The sequence below is a fragment of the Pantherophis guttatus genome, chromosome 4 (genome assembly GCF_059756535.1).
Source record: "Pantherophis guttatus breed Tessera chromosome 4, ASM5975653v1, whole genome shotgun sequence".
Taxonomy (NCBI): domain Eukaryota; kingdom Metazoa; phylum Chordata; class Lepidosauria; order Squamata; family Colubridae; genus Pantherophis; species Pantherophis guttatus.
In genome coordinates, this window is record NC_142066.1 from 2,568,883 (window position 1) to 2,593,797 (window position 24,915).

The following is a 24,915-nucleotide window of genomic DNA, read 5'->3' on the forward strand; positions in this document are numbered from 1 at the left end:
AAATGGGTGGTGGGTTCTTTCCCACTCCCAAGCATCAACATCTGGCCTGTTGCCCAAGGGGTTTTTTTGGGGGGGGAAGGCAGAGGTGAGGAGGGGGTGGCGGAGGGAAGCATCTCTGGAATCCAGAGGGGAGGGGAGACCCTTCCCCTGCTGGGAGATGGGGGGTGTCTGCCTCTTAAGGAGCATCCTGGAGAGGGATTTTGCAGCTGGAGTTGAGCTGGTGCGCGCGGGTACTTCTTGCGTTGCGCTCTGTGTGTGTGTGTGTGTGTGTGTCTTTGTGCATTCCTAGCTTATCCTGGGGAGGGGGGGAGGAAGGGAGGGAGAAGGAGGGGCGCCTATAAACCCATCTCCAGCCAAAAACCCAGCCAGAGAGTTAAAGGAAGCCACAGCCAGGATGAGCTTAGACCTCAGTTCCCCCAAGCCTGGGCCGGGGTCCTTGGAATGCGACGGGGGGGTCCCTACTGGGACCTCGCCGCTGACCCCCCCTCCTTATGCCGGGGAGGGGGCTCTGGAACTGCGAGGGTCCTTGGATTGCTGGGCTTGCGCGGTGCTGGTGACTCTCCAAAACTTGCTGGTCGGTGCGCTCAACCTCCTCTTGGCCGGATGCGTCTTTGGGTTGATTCTGCTGCCGGCTGGGGTCCTTTTGGGCTTCGGATTTCTCTGCCATTCCAAGGTCAGTGGTCCTGGGGGGGGATGCGGGGGTCAAAACTGGGAGGGAGGGGGTCGCAAATGTAGGTCGGAAAGGCACCGAGTTTGGGGAGGGAGAGGCGAGGGACCCCAAGAAGGAGAGGTCCCCCCCCCACCGCCCATCACCATTCCTTGCAAACTGCAGCTCTCCAAATGGGGAAGGGGTCGGTTGTGCATTTCGTCTCTTCGGGGTAGGAGGGGAGGAGGTATAGATTAGGGGGAAGGAAGGAGGACTGCGGTGGGGGGGTCCTGGGCTTGGAAATCAAACCCCCCCTCCCCAAAAGGTTTGGAGAGGCTGGAAAAGTCCGCCTTTGCGCACGTGCGCGCGCGGAGGTGCCTTGCTCCCAAGTCTCTTTAATCGGCATTCCGACGTTACCAAAAGAAAAAAAAAGTTGTTGGAAACTTTGGGGGGGGCGGAGAAGTGCAGAGAAGAGCAATTTAAGATGATGGTTAAAGACCCGGAGAGTAAACCATAGGAAGAACGGTTGCTGGAATTGGGGATGTCTGGTTTGATGAAAAAGAAGGGCTTAGGGGAGACATGATAGCAGTCTTCCAGGATTTGAGGGGCTGCCCCAAAGAAGAGAGAGGAGGGGGGGTTTCCACCTATTCTCCAAAGCACCAGGAGCAACGGGTGGAAACTAATCAAGGAGAGAAGCAACCTGGACTGAAGGAGAAATTTCCTGACAGTTTAGAACATTAATTTGATTTATATGCCGCCCTTCTCCGCTTACAATGTGTTAAGCAATAATCAGTGGAACAGCTTGCCACCAGAAGTTGCGGGTGCTCCATCACTGGAGGCTTTTAAGAAAAGATTGAACAACCATTTGTCTGGAATGGTATAGGTCAGGATCTCCTGCTTGAGGAGGGGGTTGGACTAGAAGGCCTCCAAGGTCCCTCTTCCGGCTCTGTTCTGATTGTGACAGGCGGTCGCTGCTCCAGATCTTCAGGGATCATAGAATAGAATAGAATCATTAGAAAGGTAGGATGGGATGGGATGGTTGACTCAGCCTTCCATCCTTTCGAGGTAGGTAAAATGAGGACCCGGTTTGTGGGGGCAATAAGCTGACTTTGTATAAAAAAGAACACCGCTTAAGGGGGGGGGGAAGCCCTACTAAGCAGGTATATACAAAAAGTACGAAGGCTATTGCTTAACGCATTGTAAGCCGCCCTGAGTCTCCGGAGAAGGGCGGCATATAAATTGAACCAATAAATAAATAAATAAATAAATAAATAAATAAATAAATAAGTAAGTAAGTAAGTAAGTAAGTAAGTAAGTAAGTAAGTAAGTAAGTAAGTAAGTAAATAAATAAATAAATAAATAAATAAATAAATAAATAAATAAATAAATGGGATGGGATGGAATAGGGATGGGATGGGATGGGATAGGATAGGATAGGATAGGATAGGATAGGATAGGAACAGAATAGGGATGGGATGGGATGGGATGGGATGGGATGGAAGAATAGAATAGAATAGAATAGAATAGAATAGAATAGAATAGAATAGAATAGAATAGAATAGAATAGAATAGAATAGAATAGAATAGAATAGAATAGAATAGAATAGAATAGAATTCTTTATTGGCCAAGTGTGATTGGACACACAAGGAATTTGTCTTTGGTACATAAGCTCTCAGTGTACGTAAAAGCTGTAAGCGATCAATCACGATCTTGGTCATCCTAAAAACACATTCGTCATAAATCATAAGACACAACACTTAGTGATAGTCATAGCTATCAACATAAATCATATACTAGGAAGCTAAATAAAATAATATAAATTGTAAAGATCCAAGCAACAAAGTTATAGTCCTAAGTAGAAAAGGAGATGGGTAATAGGAAAGATAGAAGAAGAAGAAGAAGAAGAAGAAGAAGAAGAAGAAGAAGAAGAAGAAGAAGAAGAAGAAGAAGAAGAAGAGGAGGAGGAGGAGGAGGAGGAGGAGGAGGAGGAGGAGGAGGAGGAGGAGGAGGAGGAGGAGGAAGGAGAAGAGGAAGAGGAGGAGGAGGAGGAGGAGGAGGAGGAGAAGGAGAAGGAGAAGAAGAAGAAGTGGAAGAGGAGGAGGAAGAAGAAGAAGAAGAAGAAGAAGAAGAAGAAGAAGAAGAGGAGGAGGAGGAGAAGGAGAAGAAGAAGTGGAAGAGGAGGAAGAAGAAGAAGAAGAAGAAGAAGAAGGGGAAGAGGAAGAGGAGGAGGAGGAGAAGGAGAAGAAGAAGTGGAAGAGGAGGAAGAAGAAGAAGAAGAAGAAGAAGTGGAAGAGGAGGAAGAAGAAGAAGAAGAAGAAGAAGAAGAAGTGGAAGAGGAGGAAGAAGAAGAAGAGGAAGAAGAAGAAGAAGAAGAAGAAGAAGAAGAAGAAGAAGAAGAAGAAGAAGGGGAAGAGGAAGAGGAGGAGGAGGAGGAGGAAGAAGGAGAAGGGGAAGAGGAAGAGGAGGAGGAAGAGAAGGAGAAGGAGAAGAAGTGGAAGAGGAGGAAGAAGAAGAAGAAGAGGAAGAGGAGGAGAAGGAGAAGAAGAAGAAGAAGAAGAAGAAGAAGAAGTGGAAGAGGAGGAGGAAGAAGAAGAAGAAGAGTAATACAGCCTTACTAAATAGTTGGGCAGTGTTGTGGGAATGTGTTGTAGAGCAGAGGGATGGCACGGGGGAGAAAAAAATTACCCTTTTGTCTTAATTGACAAAATTGGTGTGCAATGCCTTATAGTGTCGTTTTGAGGGTAGAAGTTGAAACAACGCAGGGATCATCAAGAGGAGGCTGGAAACTCTCCTGAATCATCCATTGTGGAATTTTTCCGCCTTGGAATGAAATCCGAGGGATGTAAAAAAAATAAATAAAAAAAAAAGCTGCTTCCAGATTCTTTCTGATTTGGGGCTAGGGTAGATTAACCCAGCTCCCAAGTCAGACCAATTAGTGTAATTCTAATTTGCAGCGTGCAAGTTTAAAAAAAGAGAAAATGAAATTAAATAAAGCAGGCAGTCCTTAAGTTTGGGTGACCGTGTGCAGTGACGGGGAGAATTTCCAGCTCTCCCAGCTTTGGAGGTAACGCGTGGGGGGGGAGGGGGCTTCGGAAACCCGGCGGAGGCTTTGATGTGCTCTCTTAAAAGGGGCTGGGGTGTGAATATTGAGCCCAGAAAGGAGGCACTGATGTGGCCAGCGGTGGGGGAGAAAAAAAAAAAATCTCATTTTGGAACAATGAGGAAGTGTCACACTATACATACAAAAATCACAAAGTTGGAAGGGACCTCGGAGGTCTTCTAGTCCAACCCCCTGCTTGGGCAGGAAACCCTACACTGTTGTCAGTGGGTAATCCCTCGGGAGCGAGATAGGCAGCGCACAAAACGTAATCAAGAAAATAAAAAAAAAAATTAAAACCAGGGCGTAATCCGTCATTCAACTCAACGTAAAACATCTGGGCTCAAAGCATCCTCAGCCAGAGGTTGCCGTAAGGAAGGAGGGCAGGATCTCCTCCATCCTGTGTACCCTCCCCAAAGTTGGCTTGAATCCCTTGGGGGAGGGGGTGTCTCCCCAGTTCCCTGTCTCGTGATTCCTCTGACCGCTCGAGCACTGTGGTTTGTGCCAGAATGGCAATTGCCTCCTGCAGCTCGCATGCCACTCTTGAGGTTTAAATTGAGTGGAATAGCGACTAGGTGGCAAATATATTGAGCGCATCAGTAAATTGAACCAATAAAATTCATTTGCAAAAGCGTGTCTCCCCCCCCCATCTATAAAAATCTGTTTCCCCGGTGGGGGAAACTGAGGCAAAGGGGGTGCGTGAGTGAGCGTCTTTGTGTGCAGAGAGAGAAAGGGACCTTGGAGGTCTTCTAGTCCAACCCCGTTCAAGCAGGAGATCCTATACCAATTCAGACAAATGGCTGCGCCAGTCTCTTCTTAAAAACCTCCGGCGATGGAGCACCCAACAATGTCTGGAGGCAAGACAGAAGAATAGCGTTGAAAGGGATCTCGGAGGTCTTCTAGTCTGACCCCATGTCCGATTGGACAACAACTTGTTGTCCAATCAGACAACAAATGGTCGTCCGATTCTCAAAAACCTTCCGGCGATGGAGAGCCCACAACTTCTGGGGCCTGAAAAGACCTTAAAGGGTGTAGTGGGATGAGCCGATGAGGCACTCTGCACATGCTCCGCTTCCGGCAATTTGCAGCGTTAAGAAAACACGGGCCTTTGAAGGGCTGCTGGAGTTTTTCAGCGAAGCCGTCTGGGAGATTTGGCCAGATCGTGTCCAGATCTCCAGACCAGGCCCAACCCTGGAATTCAGTTGGCCTCCCAGATACCCCCCTCCCCTGAGCCAACCCACCCACCCACCAGCCACGGGAGTCCTGCTCCTTCCCTCCCCCCAATGCCCCCTCCAAGGTTGGCGTGGCAACGGTGGGGTCGTCTCCCCCCTAGGAGAGCTTTGGGAGTGGGGGAGAGGCAAATGTTTTGGGATTAAGTCTCCGGCCTGGATCCCGAGCTGAGATCTGAGGGGTGGGGGCTGTTGCACATCCCACTCTGGGTGGAATGCAAGTGGATGGTAGGTTAGCCCCCTGCCCCTTTTTTTGGTGGGGGGGAGGGGGTCAGACAACTTCTCTGGAATTGCAAGATCTTCTCTCCCTCTTTGTAATAAAATGGGCATCTGTTTACTAGCATGCTTGGGTTCTTGACACTCTGATTTTTTTCCCCCAGCGGTTGTGAGAATGAACATGGCGGTGGGATGCTCGGGAATGGGGAAGGATCCTGCATGTGAGAATAAGACAACCCCCAGGTTATGCGTTAGTCGGTGGCACCCAAAATGCACAGGTTTTGCATGGCTAATTCAATGCAAAATGTTAGTAGAACAGTGTTCAACCTTGGTCACTTTAAGACTTGTGGACTTCAACTCCCAGAATTCCTCAGCCAGTCATGTAGAGTAACTTTCTTAATAGACGGTGGGTATGCAGTAAGCATAATATATCTTGACTTCAGCAAAGTGGGGAAAAAGAAAAAGCTGGCTGGGGAATTCTGGGAGTTGAAGTCCACAAATCTTAAATCAGGGGTCTTCAACCTTGGCAACTTTAAGACTTGTGGACTTCAACTCCCAGAATTCCCCTGCCAGCCATGTAGGGTAACTTTCTTAATAGACGGTGGGTATGCAGTAAGCATAATATATCTTGACTTCAGCAAAGTGAGGGAAAAAAAAGAGAGCTGGCTGGGGAATTCTGGGAGTTGAAGTCCACAAATCTTAAAGCGACCAAGGTTGGACAGCCCTTGTCCTCAACATACGTCCACAATTGAGCCCAACATTTATGTTGTTAAGTGAGATATTTTTTAAGGGAGTTTTGCCCCATTTTTTACAGCTTTTCTTGCCACGTTTGTTAAGCGAATCACTGCCGTTGCTAAATTAGTACCACTGTTGTTAAGTGAATCTGGCTTCCCCCCTTGACTTTGCTCATCAGAAGGGGGCAAAAATCACATGACTCTGGGACATTGCGACCGTCATAAATGTGAGTTGTCAAGCGTCGGAATGTAAATCACCTGACTCTGGAGATGTTGCAAAGGTTGTAAGTGTGAAAAACGGTCCCAAGTCCCTTTTTTCAGTGATGTAACCTTGAACCGTCACTAAACGGAACTGCCGTAAGTCGAAGAGTACCCGCATTCATGCATATTCAGGAAGACAAGAGTTGTAAACTCATGAAATCAACGCCCGGATTATTTCAGATATCGACGACAAAGTGGCTTTTAAGCAGCTCTGTAAACCCATATAAGTTTATTTTCGTATTTATTTAAACAATATGTGTGCCTAAAATAGGATTATAACTTCTTCAGTTTATCCTCATAAAACTCAACTGAAAATTAAAGCGTTTATAACATTTGAAAGTTATTTGAATTTGGCGCTCTGAACGAAAGGTTGCAGATTTTACATCTGAGGGTCATTTTCCACGATCCTGCAAACCACCGCACCAAAATGAGTTAGTCTTACCTATAACTTGTCACCTTACATTTAATTTAATATAAATTAAATTAAAATTTAATCTTTCGAGCCGGAATTGAGTTTTTGTCAATGCAGGAGTGTTTAAAAAAGAAAATAAAGTGGATTTCCTCAGAATGTTTACCTAGTTCGGTACAGTTGTAGCCTAAAACTGCATTTGCACGAAATTTCGTGCAAACGCTCGTGCAAGTTACAACTCCACCGAAGAACATCAATGTGTAAAGAGCAACTCATAAGTAGAAATGCATCTTCCTTCATTTGTGATAAATGCAGGTAAATTCGACCTGTCCAGTCTGGGATATTTCTCATTTTCGATTTTAAAAAGGGATCGAAATTCAGCTTACAGTCCCAGCTCACAAAAATACAATTGACCCTCAACATTTCCATCATTAAATGAAATGTTGGTGAAGTGAGTTTCATCCCTGCCACTGACAAGCTAGTCATAGTAACTCGGTTGTTAAGTGACTTTGCTGATCAGAAGGTCACAAAAGGTTGACTCCCGGGGATGCTACGACCGTCATTAATACGAGTCAGTGGCCGAGTGTCTGTATTTGGATCGCCTGAGCGTGGGGGAATGCTGCGAAGATCGTAACTGTGGGAAACGGTCCTAAGTCACATTTTTTTCAGTGTCGTCGTAACTTTGAATGGTCACTAAACGAACTGTCGTAAGTCGAGGACTGCCTATAATTCTGAGATCCGAAGGCGGCAATTTTTAATTTTGACCCACATAGAAACCAGCTGAGATTCAGAAGGGAAGCTTGTTGCGCTTAGCGAAACAAGACATAAATGATTATTTATCTGCCCGTTGCGGAATCTTACGCCGGGAACCAATGTGGCATCGAGTCTCTTGGGGGTTTGAGGGGGGGTTCCCCCCCAAATTTAATAAAATATTGGGGGGGAAAATCCAACTTGCAGCTGGTCACCGCCCTTCCGAAATGGAGCTGGGCCCAGGGCAACTTTCCCGTGACGCTTCTCGGCCACAGAATCAGTCAACAGGAAACCCCCAGCCCCGCCAGCCGGGAAGCTGCACCGGTTGGCCTCCCACCTTTCTGCCTGTCCCCGGCCAGTGAAGCAAGCCAGATGCCCAGGCTGGGGGCTGATAACCTGGGGGTGGGTGGGGGGAGATGCATTCCAGGCATAGCCCCGGCGGCCCCCTCCGCCCCCCTTGCTGCTCCTCTGTCCAAGGGGCGGAGGACAGATGGCCTTTAAAGGGATCTGCCCCACTTCTGTCCTCCTCCTCCCCTTTCTTCCTTCCTTCCTCTTTTCTATCTCCCTCCCTTTTCTGTCCTCCTTTTTATCTTTCATTTTCTCCTTTTCTCTTTCCCTTCCTTTCCTTCCTCCTTTGCAGTTTCTCCTTTCTCCCTCTTTCCTCTCTTCAAATCCCAGAATTCAACCCTCCCTCCCTTCCTTCTTCTTTCTCCTTCCTTCCTTTTTCTTTTCTTTCTTCTTCCTTTTTTACTCCTCCCTTCTTCTTTCCCTTTCCTTCTTTTCTTTCTTTCCTTCTTGTATTTTTTTTAAAATATTTTTTATTGTGATTTTTACCTTTTCCAAAACTCGAATACATAATCAGACAGTGTCATTTTTAGACGTTGAATTAAACAGTTCATATGGGATCCTTCTTGTATTCTATCTCCCTCCATTTTTCCCTTGCCATCCTTCCCTCCCTTCCTTTTCTATCTCCCTCCCCCTCCTCCTTTTCTATTTCCTTCCCTCCCTTCCTCCTTCCTTCCTTCCTCCCCACTGAGAGTGAGGTTACAACTCCCCTCACGCTTACCTGAGTTGGCCACCCGAATGACTGCTAAAAGAGCCGCGAAGGATCAAGGTGTGTGTGCTTGGGGGGGGGGGGAAGCTTCCGCTTCCTGAGCAAGGAAGGAGATGCACCCCTATAATATGTGCCTTTGCACCCTGGGCAGCTGGCTTCTTGGCACGCGTGTGTGCGCCAGAGCCCGGCTTGTGGGGAAGATTCCTAACGGGCCCTTTCCCCTTTTTCTTTGCAGTTCCTGAACACCCAGGAGCCCTACTGCGCTGACCATTTGCACGACGCGGCCGCCGTGGGCCTGTTGGTGGTGGGCTTCACCCTGCTGGTGCCCCTCCTGGTCTTGGCCCTGGCCGCCTACTGTCGCCTGGCGCGCCGCCTGCAGCTCGGCTACTGCCTGGTGCCCTACAGCAAAGCCATTTACAAGAACCTGCCCGCCAGTCGCTACCACAGTGTGGGCTGTTGCGGCTGTTGCTCGCAGCACCTGGATGCGGCCGGGGAAAAAGTGTGGGTGTGAGGAGGGGGGAGGGTCTGGGGATAGGGGGAAGGAGAGGCCCGCCAAAGAAATCGGAAAGGCCTAGCAAAAACACCCGGATGGAATGGACTGGCTTCTCTTGGGCACGGAGGAGGTGGCTGGCACAAATTCCGAATGTCGAGCAGAAAACGAAACGGGTTGATTTTAGCCGCCAGGAAAAGAAAATGGAAGTTTTGATTCGGTCTCCCTAAGCGAGGACCTCAAAGTTTCTCCTACTCCATCTGGCTAATGGATCTGGAACCCCCCCCCTCTCGAACTCAGGACACGCCTGCTTGTTTGTCCCATGTTGCTGCTTTGCAAAGTGGTGTTTTCCAACCTCGCCGATTTTTTAAAAGGGATGGAATTCAATTCCCAGAATGCCCCAGCTAGGCATTCCGGGAGTTGAAGTTGATCTCTCAGAAAGTTGCGGAATTGGAAAACAGACAGCTAATGCATTTACGGAAATTGCTGCGAATGAATTAACCAGACATTCTCTTTATTATTATTATTATTATATACTTTGTACTTCGAGACTCTGGTGGCGCTATGCTTTTTTTTCAGAAAAAAAGTGGGAAGTTTATTGTCTAAAATAAGAGAACAGTCGGTCCTCGATTTACGGCAATTTGTTTAGCGACTGTTCGAAAAAAAGTGACTCCCCATAGGTCCTCGTGCGTACAACACCCCCCCCCAGTCACTTGATCAAAATCGAGGTGTTTTGCCAACCAGCACGAATTTTGTGACACCTGCAGGATCTCAGGATCCCATGATCCCCATTTATGACCTTCCCGGCTGTCTTACGACGAGCCACATTCACGAGGGAACCTGGACTTGTTTAACGACTGCCTGATTCACTTAACAGCTGAGGTGATTTCCTTAACAAAAAAAAAAGTCGCAAAACCAAGCATGGCTCATCCACCTCGCTTAACAACGGAATTTCTTGTCCCGATTTGTGGTCAGAAGTCGAATTTTTAGCACAAATTTTCATTTGTCAAACACGAAAATGGATTTTGAGGCAGGCTGAAATTCAACAGACACGGTCGCAGCCTTGGATTGCATCCCTCTGAAATTCCCAGTATTCCAGACCGGTGCCGAATTTTTCCCAGTTTGCGATGCTTGTATTTGACGTTCAGGTTTAATGTCCCTTTGAATATTCCTGAAACTGGAATTGGGGGCGTTTCCCCTTTTCACAAACCCCAGTTTGTTCCCCAAAAGAAGGCAACTTGGTTCCATTAAGGATTTCCAGGAGAGGTAATAAAAAGAAATCAAGGGTTTCAACGTTTTCAAACTTCAGACTTCCAGAATTCCCCAGCCAGTAAAATAAAGCTGGATGGGGAATTCTGGGAATTGAAGTTCTGTTGGGGTGGCTTTTCTTCTGGCTGACATCAATGCAATTGGCATCCTTCCTCAACCCTTTGAGTAAATCAGAGTTTTTCAACCTTGACAACTTTTAAGACTTGTGGACTTCAACTCCCAGAATTCCCCAGCCAGCTCTTTTTTTTCCACTTTGCTGAAGTCAAGATATATTACGCTTACTGCATACCCACCATCTATTAAGAAAGTTGCCCTACATGGCTGGCTGGGGAATTTTGGGAGTTGAAGTCCACAGATCTTCAAGTTGGGAGACCCCTGAACTAGCTCAGGGAAGGTGACTTTGGAAAGCAGGAATTGGCCTACGTGCCGTGTCTACCTGTGCCGAACGAAAAAGGCGATTGTCTTTTTCGTAATTAACTTTTGCGCTTGAAAACAGAGACGGTTTAAGTCCTGACTTAGCAGTCCAGCTTTCTTTCCTCTGGGCTGGAGATTTAGCATCCAGGGCTACAAACATGGTGACCGGGCTTTTAGGGGGCTGCGGAGACCCCAGCCCTTCCTGATGCTGCCTTGTTTTGTCCCCTAAAAAGGGATTCAGCCCCGTGCTACTCCGGATTGTGACGGACCACACAGGCTTCATCCCCAAAGGCACGTAGGCTCGAAGCGAAGGTTACTTGGGAGGTCTTGACTTCCGAGCCGGAAAAAGGGGGCATCTCCCCTTCGATTAAAAGCAGAAATTCAACAAGTTTTTTTGCTACGGCCGAAAACTGCCACTGGCCAAGGTGAATTTTGCAAGCTTCCAAAGGGCCCCGAGAGGCTGCCAAGGGAAGGGGACAGGAACCCGGCCGAACGAGCGGCAGGATAAGGAAGAACTGAATCAGCTCCCTGGGCGCCAACCAGCCCAGATGGAAACTCCACGTTCTGGGGGAGGAAGGAACCCCCTGATTAGATAAGCCAGGATAGCCGCTGGCTTGCACAAGCTCTCCATTGTGCGAGGGGGAAGAGAGAGAGAGAGAGGACGCAAACACAACAGACACACACAGGGTCTATCTATAGAGGCCGCTTCCTGCCGATTTGCAACCCGGATTTGGGAAGACAGCTTCGTGCCTCTTCCCAAGGCTGCTGGGGTGGGAAGGGCAGAGAAAAGTGGAGGGGTGGAGGTGCTTTCAGGGTCATCCGAGCCTTTTTTTGGGGAAGCCGAAGGAGCGTCCCATCAGCAAAGCCAGAGGACGGACCTCTGTAATTCAAGTTTTAAACTCCGCTTTAGCATGGGTTTTTGTTGGAAAAATTAAAAAGAGGGATGGACGGATTCCCCCGCTCTCCGGGACAAAGAAATTTTCTGTAATCAGAAGGGGGGCGGGGGGGACTGCTTTCCAATGTTAAGGCATTAGGCAAAGCACCTGAAGGGCAGGACAAGAAGCAACGGGTGGAAACTCATCGAGGAGAGAAGCAACCTGGAACAGAAGGAGAAATTCCTTGGCAGTTAGAACAATGGATCCGTCTGAAGTGGTGTAGGGTTTCCTGCCTAAGCAGGGGGTTGGACTAGAAGACCTCCAAGGTCCCTCTGTTTCTCTGTTATTATTCTATTCTATTCTAAATTCTATATTTTATATTCTATTCTTTTCTAATTCTATTTTTATTATCTATGCTATATTTTATTGTCTATTCTATTTCTGTTTTATTATCTATTCTATTCTAAATTCTATATATTCTATTTTATTCCATTCCATTCCATTCCATTCCATCCCATCCCATTCTATATTCTATTCTCTATTCTGTTCTCTTCTCTCTTCTCTATTTTATTCTATTCTCTATTAATTCTATTCTCTTTTCTATTCTATTCTATCCTATATTCTATTCTCTATTCTGTTCTCTTCATTTTTTCTGTATTCTCTTCTCTTCTCTTTTCTCTCTTCTCTTCTCTTCTCTTCCATCCCATCCTATATTCTGTTCTCTTCTGTATTTTTTTCTGTATTCTCTTCTCTTCTCTTTTCTCTTTTCCTCTATTCTCTATTAATTCTGTTCTGTCCTGTCCTGTCCTGTCCTGGTCCTATCCCTATCCCTATCCCTATCCCTATCCCTATTCTATTCATTTTCCAGGAACATTCCAGGTGCCCATTTTCTGAACGTTTAAGCTGGTGGAGGTTCAGCCTTGCCTTCAACAGGCCAGTGTGAGGAGTGGGCTTTCTCCCCCTACCCTTTTTTTTTAAAAAAAATATTGTGATTTAAAGGAGAAGGGGGAACACCAGTAAAACCACATCTTTTTTAGGATTTTTTTTTGGGGGGGGGGGAAACATTTGGTGAATTTAAAAACAAAATGGGTAGGTGGATGGGGGGAAACTGGAGACTGAGAAGGTCGGGGAGATTTTTCTGCAGGAAATAAGGAAGGAGCAAGAAGGAAGTTTTCTCCTTGCTCCAGCGTAAAAGGGTATTTATTCCTTTTGAGAAATTCGGCGCCTGTCTCTTTGGGGGCTTAACATACCTCCTTTCCCACGCCCTTCCCAAACTCTTGGCAACCTGCTGGCAACCTAAGCCAGGTTTGAATGATTTTGATCATTTTGGATCACTCGATCTTGAAAGATCCGGCAGATATTCCTGGATTCTGCCTAAGAGGGAAGATGAGGGTAAGCGATCCTCGGCAGAAGGAAAGAGGGTTGAGTTTCCCCAGGGCCCTGCCCAAACACACGCCAAACACAGCACGGGTGCAGAGTTCGAGATTTAACCAATAACAAGCAGGTACAAAGGTCCTTCCGGGTCAAAGGTCCTGGGTGGTAGGGAATCCTCCAGGTTGTAGGGCCGCAGGAGGGACCAGTTTTTGAGTGCGGTTTTTCGCCCTTCCTGGGCCTTGTCAAGAGCAAGTCGGTGGAAGAAATCTCAATTTTTTTAAAAAAAAATCTTCTCCGTCTCCTTCTTGTGTTCGAAAAACGTCTCGGAAAAACGACGCGGCTGCTTTCCAGCGACGGGCCCTTTCAGACGTACTGCAAGGAGTTCAGGCTCTCCAACTCGACTTCGATGGAGATAATGTGATGCCCGGGAACCATGGCTAAGCCCAGGACTCGGGGTTCGCCCGCCGAGAAGGAGTCTGAAGGCGACCGGGGGGGGGGGGGGGTTGGTGGTGGTTGGAGAGAGAGAGAGAGAGAGAGAGAGAGAGAGAGAGAGAGACAATCCTGAAGGAGGAGAGGGGCTCTGATGATCCTAACCTCCCTTGCTTCACTTCCCCAACAAACCCAGAAGTTCTGATGGTTGAGTTTCCCCCCCCTCCCCCCGGTGTAGAATTTCGAGGGGCCATTGAAGATACCTAGCTCATCGTGGCTGGTTTTGGGGAAGGTCTCCTTATTGGTGGGAATATAAAGGGGGTCTCCCTTCCCCTCCTCCGTGCCAGAAATACTGCCCACATGATCCTCTGCCTTTCGGTCAGGCCACGCTGCAGGGGTCGGCAACCTTAAAACACTCAAAAGAGACGCAAAGCGCCTCACCGGAAGCCCCCCGTTCAATTCTGGAGCCGACCGGAAGTCCAGTTCCCCTATCATAGTCTCCTCCCCCTTTTCCTCTGCCAACCGGAAGTCTGGTTCCCCCCACCATAGAGTTTCCTCCTAGCGCGGCATTCTTTTTCCTCTACCGGTCCTAACCGAAAGCCCTATCAATTGTGGAGCTGACCAACAGGGAGCCGCAGCAGAGGGATGAAAGAGCCACATGCGGCTCCAGAGCTGCAGGTTGCTGACTCCTGAGCCACAGCATAGAAATACCTATAGAAGAGAATTATCTGTAGCTCAGGGTTGAACTGTGGAGTTCCTGCTGCTCTTTTGAGCTGGGTGGTTTTCTTGCAGGCGTCTCAGGACCCAACTAGGGGATGGAATCAGTGCTAGGAGGGAATGGGGTTGCTTTCGGAGCTTGGTGGTTTTCTTGCAGATATTTCATGACCCAACCAAGGAACATCACCAGTGCTACAAGGGAGTGGAGAAAAAGAAGGAGGGAGGAGGAGGAGGAGGAGGAGGAGGAGGGCTGTGGGGTTCCTGATGCTTTCTGAACCTGGTGGTTTTCTTGTAGACGTCTCATGACCCCACTTGGTTACGTCATCAGTGCTAGAAGGGAGGGAGGTTTGCAGAGGGGAGGGGAAGGGTGGGAGGAAGACGAAGGAGAAGAGGAGGACGCGGGGAACAGTGATGACTGTGGGGTCCTTGTTGGCTGTTTTCTTGCAGACATTTCATGACCCAACTAGGTAACATCATCAGTGCTGGTGATCCTCATCAAACCACTTGTATAAAAAAAGAGACCAAATGCCCCTCCTTTCCAGGACGGAGGATACTGCCTAGATGGGTCATGAAGCAGCTGCAGAAAAACCACCAAGCTCAGAGAGCACCAAGGACACTACAGTCCTCCTCCTCCTCCTATCTACTCTGCAAACCCTACTCCCTTCTAAGACTGATGATGTTCCATAGTTGGGTCATGAAACGTCTGGAAGAAAACCGCCCAGCTCAGAGAATATTTGAGTTTTGAAGAGATCTAGGGCATTTTTAGCGGGACAAACAAGGGCGCAGTTGTCAGAGACCAGGCTGGATGGGTGGGGGGCAGTGGGGGGGTGGGACTCACCAGTGGGTTTCAGGTATTCTTGGGCAGAACCCAGGATGACGTTGCAGTCCCGGTCAGTGCACAAGAAACAGCCCACCAGGGTCCGTCCGTCCGTCATGCGAATCCGCAGGCTCTTGTTCAGGAGGTTCTCCAGCTTGCGACGTGCGCGCAGGTAAGGCGAGTCAGCCGTTTCTTCAACCGGGTCCTGCCAGAAACATCCAAGTTCAGGAGAGCAGCTTTTTTTTTTTTTTTACATTATTATCAGGCATTTGATGGGAAGACAATGCCCAGATGTGTTAATGACAAAATAAAGTATTTTTTGGTTTTCTTTTGCTACCCACTTGGCCACTTCATGCCGAAATCTTATTTATTCGTTTATTACATTTATAGGCTGCCCATCTCACTATTGAACGACTCTGGGTGTCATCAAGCCACCCTGAGTCGTTTGATTGTGTGTCCAATCACACGGCCAATAAAATTCTATTCTGTTCTGTTCTGTTCTGTTCTGTTCTATTCTATTCTATTCTCTATTTATTCTGTTCTGTTCTGTTCTATTCTATTCTCTATTTATTCTGTTCTGTTCTGTTCTATTCTATTCTCTATTTATTCTATTCTATTCTCTATTTATTCTGTTCTATTTTATTTTTCTCTTCTCTTCTCTATTCTATTCTATTGTTATCTATTTATTTTATTCTGTTGTATTCTGTTGTATTCTATTCTATATTCTATTCTATATTCTGTTCTATTCTCTATTTATTCTGTTCTATTCTATTCTATTCTATTCTCTATTTATTCTATTCTATTCTCTATTTATTCTGTTCTATTCTATTTTATTCTTCTCTTCTCTATTCTATTATCTATTTATTTTATTCTGTTCTATTTTATTCTTCTCTTCTCTATTCTGTTATCTATTTATTTTATTCTGTTGTATTCTGTTGTATTCTATTCTATATTCTATTCTATATTCTGTTCTATTCTATTCTCTATTTATTCTGTTTTATTCTCTATTTATTTTGTTGTATTCTATTCTATTCTTTGTTCTATTTTCTATTTATTCTTTTCTCTTCTCTATGCTCTTCTATTCTCTATTTATTCTGTTCTGTTCTGTTCTATTCACATACATACATAATTGTATTGAAGTTTTTTTATATATATACATTACATACACATATATATATATATATATATATATATAACTATTTAATACAATAATATATATTAACCATAGTAGACATTTAATATACTATAGTTAACCTATATTAACTCTAATTAAATTTTTAAAAATTGTATTAACCTGTTATATAACAACTGTCTCACTTAGCAACGGAAGTCTTGGGCTCTACTGCGGTCGTAAGTCAAGGACTGCCTGTATTATCGTATAATATAATAATGTGTACATCATTTTGTGTGCGTCTGTATAACATTATAACTATTTAATAGCAATATATATATATATATATATATATATATATATATATATATATATATATATATATATATATATATATATATATATATATATATATATAAACCATAACAGACATTTATTTAGACAGTCTAAATCTATAGTTGATATAATGTATATTAACTATAAATAAAATTTTAATTATATTAAGCTATTATACGGAGACACATATAATAATATTAAAAGTATTATTGAGGGGCCAGAGTTTCCTCTTCCCAGCTGAGCAGGATGGACTTTGTAGTCCCCCATCAAGTCCCCCAGCGCTGCCCTCGAAGGGGAAGGCTCCTGTATGTATCCCCGCACCTCCGCCCGGTCCTTCCCTCACCTCGGGGGCGCTGCTGTTTCCGCAGCCGTTTTCGTCCGACTCCCGAGGAAGCGGAGGCGGCGGCGGTTGCCTCAGCATCGGCTCTTGGACCGGCGGGGCCGCCATCTTGCCGAGGGAACTACCTTTCCCACAAGGCCCTGCGGCCCTGGAGGCGTTACGCACGCAAAGCACGCACGCACCCGCACGCACGCGACGTCCGGCTTCTTCGGCACCGCCCACTGGGGGGAGCGAGAGAGCGAGCCTGCGATTCCCGTGGGGCCTTGCGGCGGCGCGTTGCCAAGGGCAGCGAGGGACGCGGCGCATGCGCCCGGGCGACGATCATGGAGGGCTCCTTCCGACCGCGTTTCTACACGCCGCGGGAGGTGACGGTGCACAACCGGCCGTGGGACCTCTGGGTCTCCTATCTGGGGCGGGTCTACGACCTCAGCCCCCTGTCCGAAGAGTACAGGGGTAAGGGCGGGGGGGAAGGGGCGGAGTTTCGGGGGCAGGGCTCTCCCAAGCGGAGCCTCCAGGTGGAGAGGCAGTCTACCTGAACGGGGGGGGGGAGGAGGAGGAGGAAGAGGAAGGCGACCTTGCGGGTTATCCGAGGCGGGAGTAAGAGAAGAAAGGAGCTGGTTGGGGGCAAATCCAAGGCTTTCATAGCTCTGGGGAGGTCAAAAAAGTCAAGATGGCGGCCTCCCCCATGCAGTCATGAACTTGCATTGCCCCAGAAGCATAGGACCATCGTCCCCCGACAAAACTTTAAAAAAAACAAAGTAACAATCCAGCTAAAATCAATCATAAAAAGGGCAGAATTGACGGACAGCTCTTTCCACATTCCTGTTGTGTGGTGGTGGCCGCCATGTTGACTCTTTTGACCCCCCTGAGACTCTGGATGCTCCTGGGGGTCCCTTAGATACGGAGTGGCTCTAATGCGGATCCTGGCTTCTCTCTCTGCGCAGGGGACCTCCTCATGAAGCCCCTCCTGGAAGTGGCAGGGAAAGACATCAGCCACTGGTTCAACCCCAGGACCAGAGACGTGAGTGTCCGGAGAGGCCGGGCAAGGCTTCTGAATAAACCCAGGGAGTTGGGCAGGTGGGGAATGCCCGCAGGGAGTCCTCGCCTTACGACCCGTCACTTAAATGATCGGCTACAATGGGATCTGAAAAAAGGAGCTTGCTCTCTGCTCTCCAGCCCTCATGTATACGGAGATTCTCCCCTCATCCAGGTCAAGGTTGCTTTTTTCAAAAGGCAACTGGATTTTATTTATTCCTTTTTTTGAAAAAGCGCCTTTGGGCCCATCTTTTTGCTCATGGTATCGATGTATTTATTCTAGTTCTGTTACTGGCTTCAGCGACGGTCGTAAATTGAGGACCGCCTGCGTTCCACAGGGCCTGTTTCTTTTTTTTTGCTCAGACTTCGAGATTTTCTGATCCTAATGTTTGAAAGAGTTCATCTTTGGAGACTTAGGAATGAAGAAAAAGGCCTCTTCCTTTGACGAGAAAAGATTGCTGTTAAATGGGGAGCCCTTCGTAGGGTGGCCTGATTGGTGGGAACCATCCTTGTTAGATGGTGGTTGAATCTGGGCTTTCCACCCTGTGCCCGTTCCTTGCAGATTCAGACACACATCGATCCCCTCACGGGCTGCCTCAAGTACTACACACCCCAGGGCCGGTTTGTGCACATCCCGCCGCCTCTCCCTCGCTCGGACTGGGCCAATGATTTTGGGGTGCCCTGGTGGAAAAACCCCATCTACGAAATCGGCATCTTGTCTGCGAAAACCCGGCACATTCGGATCATCAACACTCTGACTTCTCAGGAGCAGACCCTCGAGGTGAGTCCCATCCTCCCCAGCCTTTGCCTGGCCCCCAAGACCATCTTCTTCCCTGGGCGACTTGCGGGTGTATTAACACAACAGGCTTGAGCTGGGCGGTTGTTAGGTTTAGGCTGGAAATTGGGTGAGAGTCCGTTTGGTGTGGTCGTGAAGGCAATGGGCTAGGAACCAGGAGAGGGGGAATTCTAGTCCTGCCTTTAGGCATGAAAGCCGGCTGGGTGACTTTGGGCCGATCACCAGGAGATGGTGAGTTCTAGTCCTGCCTTGGGCAGGAAAGCCGGCTGGGTGACTTTGGGCCGATCACCAGGAGATGGTGAGTTCTAGTCCTGCCTTGAGCATGAAAGCTGGCTTTGTGACTTTGGGCCGATCTCTAGGAGATGATGAGTTGTAGTCCTGCCAGCTATGAAAGACAGTTGGGTGACTTTGTGCCAATCAACAGGAGACGGCGACTCGTAGTCCCGCCTTAGGCATGAAAGCTGGCTTTATGACCTTGTGCCGGCCACTTTCTCCCAACCCTAGGAAGGAGGCAATGGCAAACCACTTCTGAGGAAACTTGCAGGGATTTGTCCGGGCAGTCTTTGAGAACCAGACAAGATTAAACAAATGAAAACAACAACAACAACACCCCCCCCACCTTATAGCTGTACCACATATGTGCTTAGGGTTAACTATGATTAGGGTCTGTATAGGGCTTGTTTGGGGAGCGTTCAGTTCAACCTACAGACCAGGTTAAAGAGTCAACTTGAACACAGGCCCCGAGGAAGTCAAGCAAAGTTGACCCGTTCCGTTCCATTCCCACCTTGAACCCAGGGAGAGGGGGGGGAGGGGAATCAAGGGTGTCCCCTGCCCTCCTGCTGTGGGTCCCGTGGAGAACTGTGGCTCTGTCTGCAGGTCTGTTCAGAAGAAACCATGTGGGAGATCTTGAGGCGCTACCTGCCCTACAACGCGCACGCCGCCAGTTACACGTGGAAATACCACGGCGTCTGCCTGGAGATGGACAAGAACCTTGAGAACAACAACATCCCCGATGAAGACGAGGAGTTCTACCAGCTCAACATGGACGCCGACGCCTTCACGACTGCCATTTTGCTCTACTTTAACGATGACCTCACTGAGCTCTAGAAACCTGCCTAGTCGTGGGCCTATTTCCCTCCAGCTGGAAGGGCCAGTTAGGTGTTCCTTCTTCTCACCAGCAGCTGCAGGACACAGAGCTTATCTTTAAGGGACGGCAGCAAACTTGGTCCTTGGGCAAACCCATTTTTCTCTCCAGGAACAAGACTTGGTGGAAAGGAAGATGCACCTCAAATGATGGTGATGGGTCCCTAAAAATACGATCTCCTGGTCTTGTGAATGTCCACCTGGGCTCTCACTGCTACCGCCACTAGATGTCAGTCGTGGCTCATGGTGCAGCCGTTTTGCAGCTCCGTCGTTCTTCACATGGGTTTTAAAAAAATAATTATTATCCTGCAGGCCTTGAGCTAGGAAAGCAGCTTTGCTCCCGGGCTGGCCCTTTTATCCGGAGAGGGACCCACGGAAATTTGTATTTTGACTTTTAAACTGGGGTCCTCTGGCTTGAACATCCTGCTTTACCCCGAAGGAAATTAAGTAATCTCGCGGCAAGTATTTGCGCCTGCTTGAGATGTTTCAAAAGCTTGTTTGGAGGAGTGGTTGGAGGTGGAGGAATGAAAATCCCCTCGGAAGATAAGTGGGATAAAAATAAAACAGCAAAACGTAAGATGTTTGCGGTGAGAAGACATAATTGTCCGGCCTTACTTTAAAAAAAAACCCACGATGAATAGAGCAAATCTTCAATAAATCAATAAATCTTTTTATTGCGTAACTTCTGATGTTAAGGGGAAAAAAAATATGTGACTATCGGTATCAAATATCCTCTGGGTGCTTATTTTCTCAGAAGTAAGCCTGCTGCAATCTGTTTAACAAGGGTGATTTTGTAGGAACTCTGTTCAGGATTGATTGTAGCCAAAACTTGTCATAAATTGGTTATTTCCAAAGAAAATATGTTTAATGGCAAAGTTGCATCCGAGTCAAACTTGGTCGTTGGCGTATTTGGGAACACGGACGCATAGAGAGGTCTTTGGCACTGGTACACGAGTGGTTTGTCATTGTTTTCTTCTGGGATGTCTGTGTATTTCCTGGTGGTCTTCTATCCCATATTAACCTAGTTTGTTTAGTTTGGAAATCAAGACAAAAATCACTTAGGTGAGGCCGTATGCCCGAGTACAGAAAAAATATTTTACATTTATTTATTTATTTAAAATATTTACAGAGCTGCCCATTTTTCAGCCAGCCCTGGGCAGCTTCCAATCAAAACTTTAAAAGACATAAAGAAATTGTTTTTTTAAAAAAAAACATAAAATGCAACCAGTTGAAAGATAAAACAAAAAACTTGGGGGTTTCAGGTGCGCTTGTGGAAAAGCTAGGTGTTTCCCACGTCCATTTCCTCTGGAGGTAGGGGCATGGAAACCAATGATTCTTCCTTCTAGCGTTTGTAAATCATCCGTTTCTGCCATCAAGCATTATAGATTGTGTGGTGCTTTTTATGATCAGTTTCCAGGGTTCACAGCTCCAGTATGTCAGACATCATTTAAATCTTCATTTTAAAAAGCCCAGTGTTTCCTTAAATATATATATATAAATATAAATATATATAAATATATATACATACATACATACAAATACAATGGAGTCCAAAATTGATCTCACCAAACAAGACAGTTAAGTAAGTTTTGCCCCATGTCACGACTTTCCTGGCCACTGTTGTTAAGTGAATCACTGCACTTGTTAAAAATAGGAACATGATAAGTGCATCCGGCTCCCCCGTGGACTTTGCTTGTCAGAAGGTTGCAAAAGGTACTCGCTTGTCCCCAGGACACTGCAGCCATCATAAATATGAGTCAGTTGCCGAGCATTCGAATTTTGCTCAAAGTGACCATGGGGATGCTGCAAGAGTCGTTCAGTCTTTAAGAGGGTCATAATGGTCGCTATTTTCAGTATTGTCGTAACCTCAAATGATCACTTAAGTCAAGGACTACCTGTGATAATTCTGCATTTAAAATAGAGGTTAAAACAACCGCACTAGAAGAGTTTCTAGCCCATAGTGATCCCGAGATGCAGCTTCTGTTAAGGAAGGCATTCTGTGGCTTGGGTTGTCTGTATCGGCGCTCTCGTGTTTTAAAACAGCGGCTCCTGCAAGACGTGTCTGGGTGCTTCTGCTGTTCCAGAGGTTAGAGCAAGGGTGGGCCGCCACGGCCCCTTTACGACCTGTGGACCTCAACTCCCAGAATTCCTGAGGGAGGCAGGCAGCTAGGTTGGCAAAGGGCCATACTTGCCCATCCCTGGCTTAGAGGATGGTCATCGGAGAGAGGCCTCGAGGAGCTCTTGAGATCCAAGGCTCAGATGCACAGTCCCACGAGGCGGGGAATTTCCGTGGAGGGACAGCCACTGTAAGAGAGCAGAAAAGACTCAAGGATTAAATCGGCCCTTTGGGGATCCGGGAGTTTAACCCTCCTCTGTAAGTGTCCAAGTGTGCTAATTGCAGGAGTGTGATCTGTGGTGGCTGGTGTATCCCGCTAGGGTCTGCCTTCCGCCTCTGTGTCCATCTTGCTTTCTGAGCCTGCTGTTTACAGGGGTGGGGGTAGAAACGCAGAGTGAGCCAGCGCTGGGTGGTATCGCGCATACACGACTGCCCACCTGGGGTGGGGTGGGGGGAACACGTGTTTCAGTTTGCAAAGCAAATGAGTTGCTGGTCTGGAGGTCTTCCAGGGTTGACCTTCTGCTCTACTAGCCGCTCGCGAGGGCACTCTAGTTTGTTTCCCAATCCACTTCCTGTCAGCTCTTGATCCAAAAACCAGTCCAGCAGGGGCCGTGATTGATTTGGTTCCTAGAGAAAACTGTAGGCTGATTTGTGGTTTTTTTTGGGGGGGGGGGAGGAGGCATAGAGAAGAGGGATCTGCTAAGAGATCGCCAAAGTCCCATCTGGGGTGGATGTGCACAGAGCGTAGGGGAAACTTAATCTATGACTCCAAAGAAGGAATATTCTACTCCTGTGACTTTAACAATGGAGGTGGGGGGGGGCACCCTACAGACCTTGACCTGGAAGGTCTGCTCTTAATCTGACTTGGCAGAAGGCGGTGACAGAAGAAGGCTTCTGTTCCCTTCTCAGGTCAACCTTGGCAGCCGCCCGGGAACAAGGCCTCTGTCTCTGCCCTCTGGGTCTGCTCCCTCCCCCAGTCAGGGCAGGGAGGGCGGGAGGGAGAGAGGGAGGGAGGGAGGGAGGGAGGGAGGGAGGGAGGGGGAGAGAGAGAGAGAGAGAGAGAGAGAGAGAGAGAGAGAGAGAGAGAGAGAGAGAGAGAGAGAGAGAGAGAGACACGGGTGGGCATGGGTCCTTTTCCACATAATGCTAGTAAGGCTGTGGCAACATCAGGCCAGCTGTCCTTTTTTCTCCCTCCTTGTTCGGCTCCTGTCTGTGACAGCTGTTAGAGGGAAAGGGGGGGGGAGAGGAGGTGGAGGGGGGGGGGAAGAGAAATCCTAAGTGTGGGTTGTGAAATGAGACTTGAAGGTCAAATATTATCTACAGTTCTGGCAAGCCCCATCACCCCCAGGGAGATTTTCACTTGTACCGAGAACAGATGGGATTGTTGCCATCCATCCTCCAGACTCCCATCTTTTGTGTGTATGGGGTGGGGGGGGGGGAGGGAAGGCAACCATCACCCCTCCTAAGAAAGCTTCCGACCTGCTTTTCTCTTCCTTCCAGTGCTGGGCTGCCTCTCCTCCCACCTGCTCCTGCCTTTAACCCTAGCAAACTCTCTCTTCCATCTGACAGCTGCTTTGCAGAAGAGAAGCCTTGGCTGTGGCTTGCTCCTTTTCCTCCCCCTGCCCACCCCTCACCCCCACCCCCACTTCTGGCCTTTTGCTCCGCGGGGGGAAACACAGGTCTTCCAAAAGGATTGCACTCTGTAGCAGTTTTTGTCATCATCATTATTATTAAATAACTAACATTCCTGTTATAAGAAAAGTACGTCGCTATTTCTATGCCTAGTAAACTAATCAGCTAAACTAGGAAAATGGTTCGGCCAAGAAGTTTGTTACAGGAAGAAAGTCTGATATTTTTACCAGCTGCTTTATAACCGCAGAGCGCCTGGGCTTAAGGAGGCCGCTGGCAGTGGCCATTGAGGGATCAGGAATTGCTCGGGTATTTCAGAGGCAATTGTACAGGCAGATTAAGCCGGACAAGGTCTACGGGGTTGTGGTAGAGGCAGCTCCTCCAACAGAGCTGCTAAGCCAAGTGGGCCCTTGGAAAGCGTGACCTGGAATCACCGGCTGCGGAAGGCTTGGTGGGAACGTTTAGCCCACTTAACATCCAACCTTCACAAGCAGCTGGAAAGTTGTGGCAGGTTTTCAAGGATCGGGCCGAGAGGTCTGGACCTGGAGGCTAAACTCTGGCAGGAGGTGGCTGACCTCACGAGATGGATTTGTGACAAGAGGCTGCTCTCCGTTTGATCTTTTGCACCCACGTCTCCCATTCCTCCAGGTTCTCAGTTGCGTGCTTGAGCAATCGCCAGGGGAAGACCTTTAAGCCGCCAAACACGCACAGCAGGACAGCAGCCGTTCCCTGAAGGGAAGGGAAGGGCAGGCCTACGATGTGAAGAGGGCCACATCTTCGGGCCCTTTTGAAAGCCAGCCAAGGGGCAGCGTGCTGGGGATAAACGGGTGAAATAAAGACCAAGCCCCGCATCCCTTGATGGGATTCCTGGCATTTTGGACCTTGCGAAGAAACTCCAAAGATGGGCGTGCGGAGAAGGACGTTTTCCCCCTTCCCGTCTCTCGCCTTGGACAGGGAGGACCGAAGGACTTGGGGCCAGGTTCAGAGAATTACGTTTATAGACTTTGTGGCGTTAACCGATGGGCGAGATGAAGCTCAGAGCTGGTGAAACCTCAAATTCAGATGCTGCTGTGCCGATTCAGGCTCCCTCCTTCCATTAGGAAGGGGAGTGATGGTACGCACACTAGAAAGCACATTTCTCAGTCAAAGACTTTGATAGCGTGAAACCTCAAATGCTCTTGTGGAGCACTGGCTTCCAGCATTGCCAGGGAAATGTTTCAACATGAATGAATGGGATTGGCGCCCACTGGCTCCTGGAGGGCTTCAGAGGGTGTTGCGTTAAATGTAAAAGCCACACGGGGGATAACATTCATTTGGCAAACGGTGTCTCCTGCAGGCACAGTTACTCCTCTGTGGACATTTATAACTGGTCTACAGGGGGGAGAAAGCTTAGACTGAGCTTGGAAGAGTCGTAAAAAGAGACAAGAAAAGGTGCACTGTAATATTTACACGGTCCTCCTTTCTGGTCCCATAAAGAGGCTCTTCCCATCCCAGCCAATCAACTGAAGCGAGGGTCCCATCATCGCTTCCTAGTGTCATTTCTGGATATTATGAAGGGTGATATGGCAGGAATTTAAATATATATGCATATAAAAAAGCTGTACTGATACCGGCAAGGTTTTCTTTC

General features: G+C 47.8%; 3 protein-coding genes across 3 annotated transcripts; 2 read left to right on the forward strand and 1 right to left on the reverse strand.

Moving 5' to 3' along the window:
• Positions 1-202: 202 nt before the first annotated feature.
• Positions 203-9,436, forward strand: TMEM88 (transmembrane protein 88). Its single transcript, XM_034427068.3, has 2 exons — positions 203-673; positions 8,633-9,436. Exons 1-2 carry the CDS (start codon positions 395-397, stop codon positions 8,906-8,908), a joined length of 555 nt encoding a protein of 184 aa, XP_034282959.1. The 5' UTR covers positions 203-394; the 3' UTR covers positions 8,909-9,436.
• Positions 9,437-12,916: 3,480 nt separating this feature from the next.
• Positions 12,917-16,732, reverse strand: NAA38 (N-alpha-acetyltransferase 38, NatC auxiliary subunit). Its single transcript, XM_034427069.3, has 3 exons — positions 16,573-16,732; positions 14,804-14,987; positions 12,917-13,295 (listed from the first exon to the last, which is right to left on the reverse strand). Exons 1-3 carry the CDS (start codon positions 16,675-16,677, stop codon positions 13,183-13,185), a joined length of 402 nt encoding a protein of 133 aa, XP_034282960.2. The 5' UTR covers positions 16,678-16,732; the 3' UTR covers positions 12,917-13,182.
• Positions 16,733-16,759: 27 nt separating this feature from the next.
• On the forward strand, positions 16,760-20,214 carry CYB5D1 (cytochrome b5 domain containing 1). The gene is made up of 4 exons (XM_034427065.2): positions 16,760-17,022; positions 17,514-17,590; positions 18,167-18,385; positions 19,277-20,214. Exons 1-4 carry the CDS (start codon positions 16,893-16,895, stop codon positions 19,505-19,507), a joined length of 657 nt encoding a protein of 218 aa, XP_034282956.1. The 5' UTR covers positions 16,760-16,892; the 3' UTR covers positions 19,508-20,214.
• Positions 20,215-24,915: the final 4,701 nt, after the last annotated feature.

Excerpts from the sequence above, each read along its gene's own strand:
- TMEM88 (XM_034427068.3), top strand. The coding sequence starts at position 395 with ATGAGCTTAGACCTCAGTTCCCCCAAGCCTGGGCCGGGGTCCTTGGAA. Across the intron at positions 674-8,632 it reads GATTTCTCTGCCATTCCAAG|TTCCTGAACACCCAGGAGCC; the intron begins GTCAGTGGTCCT and ends TTTTCTTTGCAG.
- NAA38 (XM_034427069.3), bottom strand. The coding sequence starts at position 16,677 with ATGGCGGCCCCGCCGGTCCAAGAGCCGATGCTGAGGCAACCGCCGCCG. Across the intron at positions 14,988-16,572 it reads GAAACAGCAGCGCCCCCGAG|GACCCGGTTGAAGAAACGGC; the intron begins GTGAGGGAAGGA and ends TGTTTCTGGCAG. Across the intron at positions 13,296-14,803 it reads AGAATACCTGAAACCCACTG|ACTCCTTCTCGGCGGGCGAA; the intron begins GTGAGTCCCACC and ends GGTCGCCTTCAG.
- CYB5D1 (XM_034427065.2), top strand. The coding sequence starts at position 16,893 with ATGGAGGGCTCCTTCCGACCGCGTTTCTACACGCCGCGGGAGGTGACG. Across the intron at positions 17,591-18,166 it reads TCAACCCCAGGACCAGAGAC|ATTCAGACACACATCGATCC; the intron begins GTGAGTGTCCGG and ends CGTTCCTTGCAG. Across the intron at positions 18,386-19,276 it reads CTCAGGAGCAGACCCTCGAG|GTCTGTTCAGAAGAAACCAT; the intron begins GTGAGTCCCATC and ends CTCTGTCTGCAG.